Source organism: Coccinella septempunctata, chromosome 8 (genome assembly GCF_907165205.1).
Source record: "Coccinella septempunctata chromosome 8, icCocSept1.1, whole genome shotgun sequence".
Taxonomy (NCBI): domain Eukaryota; kingdom Metazoa; phylum Arthropoda; class Insecta; order Coleoptera; family Coccinellidae; genus Coccinella; species Coccinella septempunctata.
In genome coordinates, this window is record NC_058196.1 from 18,184,858 (window position 1) to 18,201,055 (window position 16,198).

At 36.7% G+C, this 16,198-nt stretch overlaps 1 protein-coding gene across 1 annotated transcript; it reads right to left on the reverse strand.

The window, feature by feature from the left end:
• Positions 1-2,544: 2,544 nt before the first annotated feature.
• LOC123318541 (phenoloxidase-activating factor 2-like) lies at positions 2,545-14,836 on the reverse strand. The gene is made up of 5 exons (XM_044905192.1): positions 14,351-14,836; positions 6,642-7,055; positions 3,388-3,656; positions 3,162-3,325; positions 2,545-2,935 (listed from the first exon to the last, which is right to left on the reverse strand). Exons 1-5 carry the CDS (start codon positions 14,635-14,637, stop codon positions 2,753-2,755), a joined length of 1,317 nt encoding a protein of 438 aa, XP_044761127.1. The 5' UTR covers positions 14,638-14,836; the 3' UTR covers positions 2,545-2,752.
• Positions 14,837-16,198: the final 1,362 nt, after the last annotated feature.

Here is a 16,198-nt window from a genome sequence, read left to right on the forward strand (position 1 = left end):
GAAGTAAACGGTTTGCTCCTGCGTAAATTCTTGCACTAATTTCTCAGAAGCAAATTAACTAGAAAAAAATTGTTGCCTGACAATGAACTGAAAATAAATAACGTTGAAATTATAATTTTATGTTAATTTGCTCCTGACAAATTAGTGCAAGAATTTACGCAGGAGCGAATCGTTTATTTCATTTTTAATTGATTTTGTTTCAGAGATTGGGAGTGAATACCCTAAAAAGTTTAAAGAAATGCAAAATCCCCCCAGAATATATTTCAATCGATAACTATTGTGTTTCTCAGTTTCCCATATCGAGATAGTGAAAAAACTTGTGAACTCGGATTTTGACCTTTAGTATTTATCGCTAACACCCTAGATAACAAGGAACCTTGTTTATAGCTAGTGTGACGTACTTGGTTCTCACCCTGGCCGCTCCTCACCTTTGCTCGGACGCCAGTGGGACAATCAGTGAAACCCCACGTCTCTCACAGAATCTTCGAAAAATTAGAGAGCCCGGGTCATAGACATAGAGACATGGACTGAGCAATGTCAGCATGAAATTGGCTTTTTTTATAGAAAGAGAGAAATGATCGTCGGGAATTCACCTGTCTCTTTTTTGTTCACATAGAGGTGAGTGTAGACCAATCAAAATTCTAGAAAGAGACAACTGCATTCCCGACGTGCGTTTCTCTCTGTCACTTTTTTTGACCGTATTTCATGCATAGATAGAAAGGGAAGGCACAGTCCATGTCTATATGTCTATGGCCCGAGTAGACTTAAATGATCAGTGGACAAGGGTAGCAGTGAAAACTAGGGTGGTAGCGTCTTCTTGGTCTCTGCCTTCGGACGGTTTTTAATCGTTCAAAAGGAGAACCTACCTCTTCTGACGAAAATCTAGCTGTAACTGATTTAGGGAACAAACTCTCACTCTGGCAATAATAACTGGCAACGAAAAAAACGTTCAGTTCTTTATTCCTACTAGATCAAATTATTTACAGAAATGTACAAGAAATAACAAATGTTGATATCAACCGGCGGCCTGGTCGGTGTGGGGCGGCTGGTGAAATACGGTCTCCCCAGGAAAATACGGTTGAAATAGACGGTAAATACGGTTAAATGTTGTACGGTCACTCCAGGAAAGTACGATTGAAATAGACGGTAAATACGGTTAAATTTGCTACGATCACTCCAGGGAAGTATGGTTGAAATAGACGGTTAATACGGTTAAATATGGTACGGTCACTCCAGGGAAGTACGGTTGAAATAGACTGTAAATACGGTTAAATTTTGAAATCCTGGCACTCCCTTTGTCGGCGGAAATCGGTACGGTGGCTGGTCCCAGTACAATTACAGAGCACCCTGTCTATCTCTCTCTCTCTCTCTCTGTGTGATCCTCAAAATGGCTGCCAGTCAGACACCAGTTCGGAAGAAGCTGTCAACCTGTAACTTGATACGGTAGGAACCCCAAGTCCTCCTGGGACCCAACGGTGGTCGAAAGGTCGCGGAAGCCGGCAATCTACACAGCCTACGATAACAAGATCAAGTTTAAACGGTAGGTAGGTATTGTCAGCCAGTCCAACAGACTAAAGAAAGCGGAAAATAGCGAAGATATCCCTTCAGGTATGCACTACGTAAGGAATAATAATGCTACAATAACTTGCCTTAAACTTTCAAACTCGTCGTATATCCTGTCCTGAACGGTAAAACACCTTATTCACTTTCCTTGGCACATCGATCTCAATTAACTTCGCTCTTGACTTTCAGCGCAGGGCCTCGAAGAAGTACCCCTCCCTGCAGAAAACTTGTCCCATTATGGGTAACTCATTTTCCCATTGGATATACTCAAATTGTTCGGTCAATCAGCTGGCTCGTAAAGAGACGGAAACAACTAAAGAGAAGGAAGAACGGAACAAGTTGAAAGACCTTTTTCGAGTCAGAAAAAGTACGGTTAAACGGAAACAATTCTAAAGTATATGAATTCTGAAAACAAAAGACATATACGGTTTCCGCTACAAATATGGGACTGGTCGGTGGAAAACAATGCATAATATCAATCGGTAAGCCCCCTATGATGATAGGGTCCAGTATCCAGCATCCAGTTGAAAAATGCTTTCACGCCTGTCGATCCAGTAAACTGTATGAAACTATTGATTTTTGTACTTGAAATTTTTTCATGATTTTTCCCCCAACTACCTCACCTCAAACCAAGTTGAGAAATATTTTAAAAATCACATAACTCAAATATCTCGAAAACAGTGGATTTTCTGTTTTCAATAAATATACCTAGCTTCTACCACCAAAAATGAGTGGATCCCAAAGTGAATACCTTGATTCAGCAAGGAGTGGCAACTACAAAATAAGTAATGATAGAATTCGACATCTCTCTGAAAATTATGAGTTAACGTGTTCCATCTGAAGGTTCAGCTGGGTCATCTCAACTTTTCAACACCAGGCAGCTTAACAGTAAAGGATCGGAGTAATTTTTCATCAGACAGTATCCACTTTCACAATATTGATTTAGAAGATGAGAATTTAGAGGGAAATAACACCACAAGAAAAGTGATAAATTATTCTATTCGTTATCGTTACAAAAATAAATATGAAAAATTACTACATGTTGTGAGGTCAGTTCTGTCCTAGTTACAGCACAAGTTAAATCTGCGAAGTATATTAAAAAATTTTCATAGCGCATATTTGTGTATCACAGTTTTCATTAAATCCAACTCTGACATCATCAGGTTCGTCAAAAATAAAAATAACATCTTCAATAGTGGCTTCCTTCTAATGACCGTAGTTTATCATCGATCCAACCTCTGAAATATGCCACATTAGCGTAAACTGCTGGTATCTCATCACCACATCCGATTCCCCAGGCAACTATTCCAGCTTGGCTGTACCTGTGGGGTTGATCTGGATCCGGACATACCAGAGGACTTCCTCCATCTCCCTAGATAATATGGAACATAATACTTGAATTGATACATTTCATTTTATGATTATGAGCATGTAAAAAAAAACAACCAATTAGGAAAATAATGAAAATTTAACGAAAACTCAAAAAAACTGAAGAAATATTTAAAGAACCAGTTATTTACTGATTGAAATACATTAAATTTCAATTGGCTAACCAATTCATTTGTCATCTCCCATGAAATAAAAAATCGAATACCTACCGAGCATGTATCTTGTTCTTTTTGACCTCCTGCACATATAAAGCTCTTGTCGAGGACGAAGAATTTTCCTAATCGTGTTTTCCTCAGTCTGTCTTGACATTCATTTTGTGGTACTGTTGGTAGCTCGATCTTCTTCAAGATGGCTTGGTAGACTCCTTCAAAACCTACTCAAAAAATAATATGAAATGTCCATCGAATATCGAATTTTCATTTAGCTTTTTCTTACCGAACCTATTCTTTCCCCAACCGGTAGCTATACATTCTTTGCTATTAAAAACCGTTCCTTGTGGAGGTAAACAGATTATTCCTATGTGTTCAGCTTCTTCCAGAGGATGGTCTACAACCAGTAATGCTACATCGTTAAACAGAACTTGTGGTTTGAATTCTTCATGTACAATAATAGTTTGGATGTTGCGCTCTTGGTAAGGCAGTCGTTCTTTCTCGGTTTGCGTATCCCATTCTCCAACACGAACTTTCATATCATTCTTATTGAGCCTGAAATATGTTCAAACTTATTAATATTCATATCATCATCATTGCTGTATCCCGTTACCGGGAATAAATCTACAAAAAGACAGAAAAAAATAAAGGCGCGAATAGACTTGTAATTTCTTAGGGCTGATTGCGACTATGTGCCCTCCTGTGACTGAAGAGACCCTCCAACCGTGACCTGCAGATTCTTACACACTCAGGGCATGGATAGTCACCAACCTGATCTGTCCTCCGCTGTATCTTTCTCGAGTCTCCATTACAACTGTGTACCAAAGACCTCCATTGTGACCTGTCTAACGCTAGATGTTCCCAGTTATGATTGGCATTAACAGATTTTAGGGATTGATGTAGTATATCCTTAAACCGCTTATACTGGCCTCCTGGTTTTCGGGCTCCCTCTGTGAATTCGACATACAGGGCTATTTTGGGGAGTCTTGTGTCTTGCATCCTCAGAATGTGGCCGCTCTATCTGAGTCGGGCCCTCGTTACTTGAGTCTCAATTGTTGTACAACTCGCGCGTTGCAAGACTTCTGCATTCGAAACTTTTGTGGGACCATCTGATGTGTATAATTTGTCTTAGATGTCGGTGATGCGTTTGTTCAAGCTGTTTAATATGTCGCCTGTAGGGCGTCCAGCTTTCGCTTCCGCGAAGAAGCGTTGGGAGGACCACTGCTTTGTAAACAACTGTCTTGGTCTTCAGATTGAGGTCGTGATTTTGAAACACTCTGACCTTTAGTTTCCAGAATGCGCGTGATGCCGAATCGATACGGTTGTGTATTTCCATGTCTAGGTTAGCCCTAGTATTTATGAAGCTTCGCAAGTATTCGAACTGCTAGACTTGTTCTAGAATTTCATTCTCCAGGCTGATATCTATTTGAAGGCGTTCTGACGGACTCACCAGGATTTTGGTTTTGTCGATATTGAGTCTAAGGCCTAAAGCATCGTATATATGTTTATAGGTGTCCAGCATTATCTGTAGATCCTCTGGGCTGCTAGCTATGAGTGTGCAGTCGTCTGTATATTGAAGTTTCGTGATAAACTTTGAACGGGTTTTTGCTCTAGGGCGCTTCAGGTTAAATAGGCCTCCATCAAATCTGAATCTTATTCCAACACCTCTTACAGGCATACTCATGTCAAATTATCGAGACAGCTATGGCGAAAATATTGAACAATAAAGGCGCTAACACGCATCCTTGTTTTATTCCAGAGTTTGTTGAGAAATGGTCGGTTGTAGAGCCATTAGGCTGTATTCTAGCGGTGTTGTTGGTATGAAGGCTTTTACACACGGCTAAGAATCTTTCGGGTACTCCAAGGCGTCCCATGGTTTTTCCACAGCGCTCTCCGATTCACCGAGTCGAAGGCCTTACTTAAATCGATGTAGGCTGTATAGATCCTTGATTGTTGTTCACGGGCCTTCTTTTGCAACTGTCGCAGTATGAAAATTAGGTCTACCGTACCTCGATTTGGTCGAAAGCCGCACTGGAATTCAGGTAAAAGCTTGTCTTAGAGTGGAATCAGACGATTAGCCATAATATTCGAGAGAATTTTGCCGGTCACGCTAAGCAACGATATGCCCCTGTAATTGTTGCAATTTGACCTATCGCCTTTGTTCTTATATAGAGGTTGATAACTAAAGTGTCTTGTGGCACATCTCCTTGTTCCCAGATCCTGCGGAATAGTGTTAGGGGACTATTGACAATGTCTTCATCCAGAGCTTTGAATATCTCTACTGGAACGCCGTCTAGACCTGGTGACTTATCATTTTTCATATTTTTAATCGCACCTATGATTTCTGACATTGATATTTCGTCATCAAGCAATGTCATCGGACTATACGCGGGGAGCTGGTCTAAAATGGATAAATCCGAGTCGTTATTTTGATTCAGAACCTGTGATTAGTGCTCCCTCCATCTTTCGAGAATTTTTCTATCATTAGTTAGAATAGCTCCATGAGCATCTCTCATTTTTATGATACAATCTTCACGACATCTTGTGCAATATGGAATAGCACAAGTCTTCGTGTAGGACATAACATCTAACATCTATCTACTGAATATCAATTAATTTGGATTGGTATTCTTTCAAATATTGAGAAAAAATAGTGAACATGCCTCTAATAGCAAAACCATCGGACGAATTTTATTCATGAAGGAATTAAGCCCAGCCGGAGCATTCAGAGCTCAAACTTTGAAAATGTCGAATTCATTTGATTGTTACAAAGCTCGATCTCATCTTCTGATTATATCGAAATATCTTCGGGTTAACTCCATTCCAAGATAGTCTCTTCAGAAAACATTCTCTATTCTCATGAGAAATTCTCCTAATTTTCAAATTTATACTCTGACATGCTGGATGCGATTCAAGTTTGTAGAGTAAGATGGCCAGTCCATCCTTCCAATAGCATAAGCTTCCAGAGCATCACTAACCAGGCTACTACGCCTGGTAGATTTGCTTCAATTATCGTATCGTGATATTTTTGGATGGTCATACCTTTTAGCAATCTGCAAATCAACAAACTCTACGCGACGCGACGGTTCAAAGAAAGGCAACCCCTCGGTTATGACTGATGCATCGAAATTGCTTCCATTTTATCAATTATTGTCAATTCAAATTGAACGATAAAACACAGTTTTAGCAAAAAATACCACATGGTTTTTATGCCACCATCTGCAGCCTTCTACAATTTATCGATTCCAGAGGGTAAAAGTTGATAAAGTAACAAAGGATATGATGAAAACAATTTAAAATACCCCAGTGTCTCTCAAAAGAACATATGTGTCTATAACATATGTTTCAGATAACTTTACAAAAGACACGAATAAAGAGACACATGATCCCTATCAATTGTTGAGCTTTGTATTAGCTCAAAATATCGTCATCCGCTTTTACCAATATTTCTGCTATAAATCACTTTGTTAATTACCTTCGAAGAAGAACTGAACTGACTAACTTACTAATTCATAATACCAGAGAGTTTTGCGTACTCACTTGTAGACGCAATGTGCAGCAGTCAATACAACATTCGGAGCTATGAGAGATCCACCACAAATCAAAAGATTGTCGTTTGGTGGTTGGTAATTTGTCTTCACTATCGCCACCATCCAAGGAAATTCTCCATACTCGGCTTCGTGATCCCTATTTCCGGTTATCTTAAAGTCAACTCCGTTATCATTTCGGATACCGCACGACCAACTTGGTCCTGGTTTCGGTTTAGCAGTTGGTCTGGGCTCAGCTGTTGGTTTGGGCTCTGCTGTTGGTTTGTCCGAGTGAGGTGTTACGTCTGGAATACGTTCAGTGGGCTCCGGAGGTGGCTCTACATCTGGAGCTGTTGAGGGTGTCCAATTTGGTGGTATTTTACAACAGATGTCCAAGTAGTGATCACACGGTTTGTCCTCGCCAAATCTAAAGAAAAATGGAAATTTTTACCCATCAATTTCAATGTTTTTTGTCTCAAAGAAATCGATTATTTCGATAAAGTTTTGCTTAACTTGCTTAAATAATCTTAATAGCACTTAAACAGGGTGTCCGGATTTAACGTCATACAGGGTTGGAATAAAGAATGGAACCAAGTAAATATACTTCATTCACTTTTATTTTAGCAGTCGGTTGGCCATGGAAATTTGACACATTTCACTCTGTTTAGTACGAAAATGTGGGGTTACGAAGCTTGTCAAAATATTTTTGGGTTTTAAATCAACGCTATGTTGCCCGTTCTACGTAAAAGTTTCTGTTATTACGTATTTTATCACTATGTAGAATCTCTTCGGAAAATATGTGACGAACATAATTGAAGTTCATAAAAACTGATTGAAGTCATACCAAATCGAGTTATTTGCATGAAAAATACAAAAGATCAGTATAATATCATAATATGCACCAGCTTGAGGAGAGTTAATGTTCGTTATCTTCTTTGGCTTACATCATTTGTATATTTCGAAAATATGAACTCGAAGATGAAATGCATATGATGCAGTGGCTTGGAATGGGTTTCTCCCGAAGCCCGAAGGAATTAACAGATAATTACAAGAATGTTAAATTCTTCAACAAAAATCATCTTGCATCAATATAAGTAAAATGAATTGAAGGAAGTTTCAAGTTAAGATGAACCTTTGACCAAAAATTTCGCATGAATGAACAAGTAACAGGGCAACTTGCGCTTAATACATTGATGTAATAATACTAATTGTAGGTATTTATTAGTACCTTAAGACATTTACATTGTATAGGACAAGTCAAATGAAAAATAGAAAAATCCTTTTTAGGGATCTTATTGTCCGATGACATTTTTTATCGAAAATCCTGTAGTAAAACTTTCCGCATTAATTCACTCAAACATAAAACTCTCAAATGCCGCCACTTTTTTGGGTCCCCCAATAGAAGGAAATTCTTTATCATCCTCTTCATTCACAATCTTTCTGATTGTGGAAATATCCAGCTGAAATATATGTCGTTTAGATTCAGATGAAACATTATATAAATTCTCTTACATTGAATATGTTCGCTACCGTCTGACGTATTGTAGATTTTAGAACGGTCTAACTATTTGAATGAGTGGACCTGAATTCTAAATAGCACTTCCTGAAACCCTGTCTCTTTTTTCAATCACTTTCGGCAATTTCGAAATAAAAATTGATATTAATTGTGGCAACGGCGTTATGACATTAACGACATTTCATGAGTGCCAACCTAATTTCGCTCTAGTTACAAAAACTTGAGAAAATTATTTCATGGCCAACCGACTGCTAAAATAAATTTGAATGAAGTATACCTTTTGAACGGAAAGCACAATATTTATGAAATTTTGCAGGTAACTGTAATGGCGCAAAATTCATCTGATGTACAATTTTTTGTTGATAATATACTTCCGGTTGAACCGGAAATACCCTAATTTTTTTTTATTTATATGGGACCTCTTGTATATCTTTTCAGATGTTGAAAGAGCTTGGAATTTTGAATTCGGCACGTTAATCAATTTCTTCTGAGTTTTTTACATTACCTTAAAAAAAAATTGATGTTGAATGTTTGCATAATTTTGCGTCATTGCAATTTTCCTACAAACTTTCATAGATAAACGTCCTTTTCGTTCAGAAGTTATTTACTTGGATCCATACTTTATCCCAACCATGTATATTGCAAAGGGTGTGATTCTAGAGATAAGAATGGCTTAGATATGAGTGGGATGCATTTTAGTTGATATAATATTTATTTGTGCAACCAGTTGGGAAAAGCATTAATTTTCGTAATGAGCGTAAATGCGAAAAATAGTGTTTACCAAATTGTTTCACACGATATTTTTTCTAATTTTGAATAGGATGTTAGTATCAATTCAAATTAAAAGTACCAAACGTCTTTGAAAGCTTCTCTCGGAGATTCCTTTAACATCGTCTAATGATGAAAATTATTCAGTTTTTCACTCCGTTACTATGAAAGCAAGTATCGTTTCATCATCCAGTTGCGAAATGTTTTACTTTACGTAACTGGTTGCGAACATTTCAAAACGTCAGTAATGAGTTTTAAAAAGTGTCACTTTATATGTCAAAATTGTAAAAAGTATTTTTAGTATTTTGGCTCCCTGAGATATGTGAACGTTTAATCCGGACATATACAGGGAGCCCTCTGTAGACAGGAAATAGCTTTTGAAAACAAGAATTGGAGATTAATTTCATGAAAATATCTCTTTGTAATTTTCATGAAATTAATCTCCAGTGTCGACTATTCAATTCTTGTTGTCAAAGGCTATTTCCAATAAATTATTAAACTTTTGTATGCCCCACCGAACTTTGATGTGATTTAGATCATGGCCTCACTGATGATAGATATTTCGAAGATTTCTAGAGATATTTGAGCTCTCGAATAAATTGGTCATAGCGACTCACCCTTCGACGTTAGAAGGATGAAATTATTTACCCTTCAATATTATTATTAATGAATATAATTCAGTTGTACAAATTTGTAGTTTTATCAATAAACTTTTTTTTTCATTCATTAATTTTCTCACCAAGTTGTTATAGTCTTATCGCCAAATAAATCTTCCATTCAAGAATTTCAGATTCTTGAAACTGACCTTAAAATCAGGAATCTAATGACAATAACAACGCCCATAGTTTATATAATAACAACAGACGGGTAAGAAAAATACCAAACGATGTTTTTTTTCCAATATGGGAGTTAACAAATTCAATTAATTATGACTAAAAGCAACTCCACAACAAAAATAGTGAATGTTGTTGTAACCGTGGTTGCATTTAAAAAATATTCTATACAGGATGTATTGAAGTAATTAATGATTAATAATTCCTTTAAAACTATGTGAGAATTCTGATTATACGAACAAGTTATAATGATGGTTAAGTATTACTCACTATTGAAATATTTATTTTTTATGTGCAACTAGATATGATAAGTGATGAAAGATAACGATATGTTGCATAATAAGTCTTTTAATTTTATTTTAAAAACCACTCATTAATTGTGTTCGCATGTATGGTTTCGTGGTCATGGTCGATATTTACTTACACATAATCAAGGTATGTGTTAAGCCGGGTCCAGACTATGTAACAAAACAGGTTATAAAGCAAAGTTATAAAACTTGTTGTAGGAATTCAATTCAAAAAGTTATATAACACAATGTTATACAACATTTTTCTTGCTATATAGCAAATTTTATGTTATCCGTTGGGTGTCGGTAAAGATCAAAGAAAGTAATATAACTTTGTCCACACTAGTGCTATTAAACATTTACTGCAGCATCAATCTTTCTTTTACTGGTATTGCATCTCGAAATGTCGTGTCTTTCTTGTCTATTTTATGGCCGATTTGATTTATTAGGTATTCGAAATCAGAACTTGTCATCCCTAGGAAATTTTTAAAACTACCATCACATTTAATGTCCCCTGTCAATGGGTCTATGTCATCCATTACTAGATCCTTCATAAGAGTTGTTCCACTATAATGTTCCCCTAGCTCTCAACGATAAGATTTCACTCGTCTACATAAAATCACACAAGCTGCTGCTGCCAAAATGACATCCTCTACGTTTGAGGACATTTTCAATGTTCTACAGATGCCACTGCTTCCAGATGAGCACTTTTGTTTAGTTTTATTTTGTTACATAGTCTGGATATCTCTGCTATTTTATAACAAGTTATATAACAAAGTTGTATAACACATTTGTTGTATAACTTTGTTAATAAAATGTTTTGTTACATAGTCTGGACCCGGCTTTAGTTACACTAGAAGCCTTAACTGAGATTCGCACTACATAGATTCTATGATTGCGATAAAATTAAAGAAAAGAAGGTAAAAACTGTATTTTTTTCCGAATAAATGGGGATATACTCTGGCAACCTGAGCTACCCTTTTCAAAAACCCGTTTTCCATTTCCTTTGCTATCATGATAATCAAAAATGAAGGGGATTCAGGCAAGCAATAATTGATCAATATTTTGGTAGCCTACAAATTTCAGAGTTTTGTGTTCTGTCAAAAAATTTCGAAAATAAAAAGTGCGCAGAAATAATTAAACAAACCTAAGATACACAACGAAAGAGCTCAAATAAATTTATTCCCAATTAATTCCTTTATGTTCCCATATAGATATACAGGCTGATTCGTAATTTGATGTAATCCTTGAGAGGGTTTATAGAAGAAATCATTTGCAACAAATTGAGTATAGGAAACAAAAAGTATAGGAGTCAAAAATAAAAACTTACCGGTTTTCCTCGCACCATTTGAATGGAAAATGGCTTTGGCTTTAATTTCCTGAATTTTTGGTATGTTGTAGATTTTGACTTCCCTATCAAATGGGTTCGTGGACACTTAGAAACCGTATGACTATTTTTCGAAATACAGGGTGTCAAAGTGTCAGAGTGTCAAAGATGAAAAGTGAAGCTTCTGCCTAAGAATTCCGAACAGCTTCGAGAATTAACAAAAAGCCAGCTTTCAGACTAATACGGCCTTCCAACTTCCAATGATTGTAAAGTGAGTTAACAAAAATTCGCTGTCAAGTAAGCTATGGAATTTTGAAGGTTGCTTTTCTGTATTTAAAAGTGGGTAATTCTTAGCTTCTGTTGTACCATTTTCTAGGTAAACTGTCTGGGTATCGTTCGGATTATTGTTGTATTAAAACGAGGAGCAAATTATAAAGATGGCTTTCACCGATGAGCAAAAAACATTCACTATTGCATCCTACTTAAGAAATGGGAAAAAATAGAAACCGGGTGGAAATATTCTGTTGTCAGAATATTGTAATACATCAGTAACTCTATCTATTGATAGTAGAGTCATTCGGGCTAACTGAGCGCAGATGGTGAGTGTGCGCAGTGCGTATATCTCGACTATGCAATGTATGAAAGGGGGGTTCACTTGGGTGAAGCAAGGGCGCAGAATCGCCAAATTAGTTTTTCATAGGAGTGCGCCGTGCAACGTTTCGTTAACTTTTTATTTGCAATCAATCAAGTTCACTAGTTTTCTTGTTAATTTTTAGCATCTCTGCAAATTCTGCCAGGTCCAAATTCCGATTTCGACATTGTTAAACACTATTTTATTCGATCATGTGAATATTAATCTAAATATATAGTAAAAAATTTTAGGTTCTCCTAGCTGCTCAACTCGCTGCTCAACTTTATAAGTCAATTAAAATTTTGGCATACTGGGGAAAGTGTGCGCGGGTAAGTGTGCGCATATATTCATTTAATGGGCATTAGTTCAGTGAGGAATAAATTATGACATTGTTGATTTTCTTGGTAACGATTCGATCAATATTATCCTATTTGTTTAGAAAAATATGAAGAGCCACCAACAGGGGAATGTATCAAGAGTTGTGTTCTCCAGGATTGGTGGCACGAACAATAATGCACTGCTTGTAAAAAGGCGCTTCTGTATTGGCAATAAACAGCATTTCTCTAATATTGTAACTTTTTGATGACATTATTTTGTAATTTGTTTTGATTGTGTGGTTCGTGAGGGTGCGCACACTTACCCGCAATAAGGGGCATGTGAACGCACTCCGACTATCACTATTAAATTTTTTTTGTGGAAAAAAAACGTTTTTGTTTGTTTGTTTTTTGATGTTTTTGTAACTAGAACGGAGTAAGGTTGGCACTTATGAAATATCATTAATGTCATAACGCCGTTGCCACAACTAATATCAATTTTATTACGAAAATGCCGAAAGTGATTGAAAATAGAGACAGTTTTTCAGAGAGTGCTATTTAGAATTCAGGTCCGCTCATTCAAATTGTTATACCCTTATATTCTAAAATCCACAATACGTCAGACGGTAGCGAACATATTCAATGTAAGAGAATTTATATACCTAATGTTTCATCTCAATCTAAACGACTTATATTTCAGCTGAATATTTCCTCAATCAGAAAAATTGTGAATGAAGAGGATGACAAAGAATTTCCTTCTATTGGGAGACCCAAAAAAGTGGTGGCATTTGAGAATTTCATGTTTGAGTGAATTAATGCGAAAGGTTTACTACAGGATTTTTGATAAATGACATCGGAAAATAGGTTCCCTAAGAGGGATTTTTCTATTTTTCATTTGACTTGTCCTATACAATGTAAATGTCTTAAGGTACTAATAAATATCTAATTATTATTATTACATCAATGTATTAAGATGAATAGCCACAAATACGCTTCAATTGTCCTGTTTATTTTTTATACATGTGAAATTTTTGTTCAAAGGTGAAGTTCATCTTGACTTGAAACTTCTTTTAATTCCTTTCACTTAAATTGGTGCTAGATGATTTTTGTTGGAGAATTTAATATTCTTGTAATTATCTGTTAATTACTTCGGGAGATACCCATTCCCAACCACTGCATCATATGCATTTCATCTTCGGGTTAACATTTTTGAAATCTACAACTATATAACGTATTCAAACTTTAGCCAAAGAAGAAAACGAACATTAACTCTCCTCGAGCTAGTGCATATGATATTATACTGATGTCTTGTTTTCTCCATGCAAATAATTTGGTATGCATTCAGCAGTTTGTATAAACTTAAATAAAGTTCGTCACACATTTTCCGAAGAGATTCGACATTGTGATAAAATACGTAATAACAGAAACTTTCGTAGAAAGGGCAACAAAGCGTTGATTTAAAACCCAAAAATGTTTTGACAAGCGTCATAACCCCTCATTTTCGTACTATACAGAGTGAAATGTGTCAAATTTCCATGGCCAACCGACTGCTAAAATAAAAGTGAATGGAGTATAGTAGGATCCCTTTGAGGGATCACGTATATGACAATGGCTCATTATTTCTTATTATGATGCATAAAAATCGAAGGTCGCACTAGAATTCCTCGGAAGCTACTAGATGACTGGATGAAATTCAGTTCAAAAATCGAGAACAACTCTTACTGTTCTCCGATCTACTGCTCCTGATCAACTAATTTTTATGATTGAATATTGATTTGAAAAAATAATATTTCTGATAACAATGGACCTTAAATCCTATAAAATAAGTAACATATTTTCCATAATAATACCCAATTTACTGATTTCAGCTAAATTCCTTGAAGTGATGGAAATAAGATTTTTATGCACCATAAAATACAGTTTGTTCACAGAATATTAAATGACGCATAAAGAATATTTGCAAAACTTCAACAGTAGATTTTCTAACTGATATTCTTTCAAATCCTTGAAATGCTAAGGATAAAAGTCTATAGGTACGTTACTCACCTTATGTCAATGACTCCAAACCCATCAGTCCTCCCATCCTGTAAAATTGTCCTGGTATCACTATCGCACTGATAATAGGGGACGCACAAGTCTACACCCTTCGAAGCACCCTCTCCACATTTTTCTATGGCACCATAACCTTCCGAAGATTTGGTACTGACCTCTTCAAACCCATCCGGAATGAACCCTGCCCTGCTCGACAACCCTTTAGTTGTTCCATTTTTCAAACCGCTACCACCCGTGTGACAAGCTATCAAGGCTACGATCAAAGCGTACCAAAGGTTCATTATGCAATCTCGCAAGTGGTTTCTGAAGGTCGGGGACTTTGACAGTGTCGATATTAAACTTGACACCACCGGCTACTTCTTGTTACGATTATTATGTAGTTCGAAATGATCGTCCAGATTCTGTTAGTTGTTTTCTTCTACCGTTTGCCCCCACCTCTGCGATTGGCATGTATCATTAACTTCAACCGAGAACTGGAAATACCTTCTGTGATTGTTTATTCATCCCGAGATTTTTACCTTGCTAATTTGCTGGTGGGAACTTTTCGAGGTGTTTTAGAAATATCGTCTTGATTCGGACGTTCGCAAGAAGTTAAATGATTCATTCGGTTCTGCTGAATCCGGTTTGGGGACACGGTCGTGGAGTAAATTTTTAAATGATCGAGCTCAGGTAAAGCTATTGCAGATCGGTGAAAATTATAGGATAATAAAAATTGATTGTCTCAATGGCTGAATGTTAGATCTATGTAAAAAAGATCATATCCGAGATTATATCTTCTATATCTTACGTCACCAGTTATATTTACCTACGATGAACACAACAATTTTATTTGAAATAAGTATCATCAAATCTATAAAAATTATTTAAAAGGTGTGAGTCAAATATTTTTGGTATTCACTATTTTGCAAAAAACAATACTTTAGAACAGATAAGAATTTTCATTTTAAACTACGCAACTTTTTGTCCACAGAGTGTCCCAGATTTAGTAATCCATAATTCATCGCCCTGTTCTAAATTTGATTAAACATATTTCGGGAAGCTCAAATAAACTGCTCCACAAGTGTTAGGGATATCATATTCAATCGTTTTTAAAAGACATTTCGTCAATCTGGTCGCCTTTTTTCTGAAGTTTGGTTCTTTGCATATGCTTCATATGAATGTTCTTATTTTGAAATGAAGTCTGTTTATCAACGGCTTCGATTTGAAACGAGTTTTCTGAAGAAGCCAAGACGTAAATTAACAAACGCCGAGGCTAATAGGGCTATCGGAATGCTACAGGTTGGCCTACCTCAGGTTGTTGTAGCGAATAGGCTCCAAGTCAGCCAAAGTGTGATATCTCGGCTTTGGAATAGGTTCAGGGAGACAGGTTCCGTGTTGAAAAGACCAAGGCTTGGTGGGTGACGAAAAACAACACCTGCTCAGGATCGTTTCATCACCGTTTCGGCAAGAAGAAACCCTACATCTACGTGTAGAATGCTACGGAATACTCTTCAAAATGCAGATGGGGTCCAAGTTTCCATCGAAACCATCAGACGACGTTTTAGAGAGGTGAATCTAGGTTATAGACGTCCATTAAGAGGAGTTCCATTAACACGTGACCATAAGCGTCAAAGACTGGAATGGACAAGGGAACATATCATTTGGAATCTATCAATGGCGTAGTGTCCTTTTCACTTAAGAATCCAGATATGGATGATGTAAACGTTGCATTGTCCATCTGTTCTGAGAGGGTAGAGTTATGGTATTGGCCGGGATATGTTTCAACGGGCGCACAGATCAACACATTTGTCCTGGGAATATGACCGCCTTACACTATAGGGAGCATGTCATTGACAATGTTGT

Bases quoted from the DNA above. Each gene is read 5' to 3' on its own strand.
- LOC123318541 (XM_044905192.1), bottom strand. From the start codon at position 14,637: ATGAACCTTTGGTACGCTTTGATCGTAGCCTTGATAGCTTGTCACACG. The intron at 3,326-3,387 runs GTAAGAAAAAGC...TTTTTTGAGTAG, and splicing joins TTGGGGAAAGAATAGGTTCG to GTTTTGAAGGAGTCTACCAA. The intron at 2,936-3,161 runs GTAGGTATTCGA...CATATTATCTAG, and splicing joins AAGAACAAGATACATGCTCG to GGAGATGGAGGAAGTCCTCT.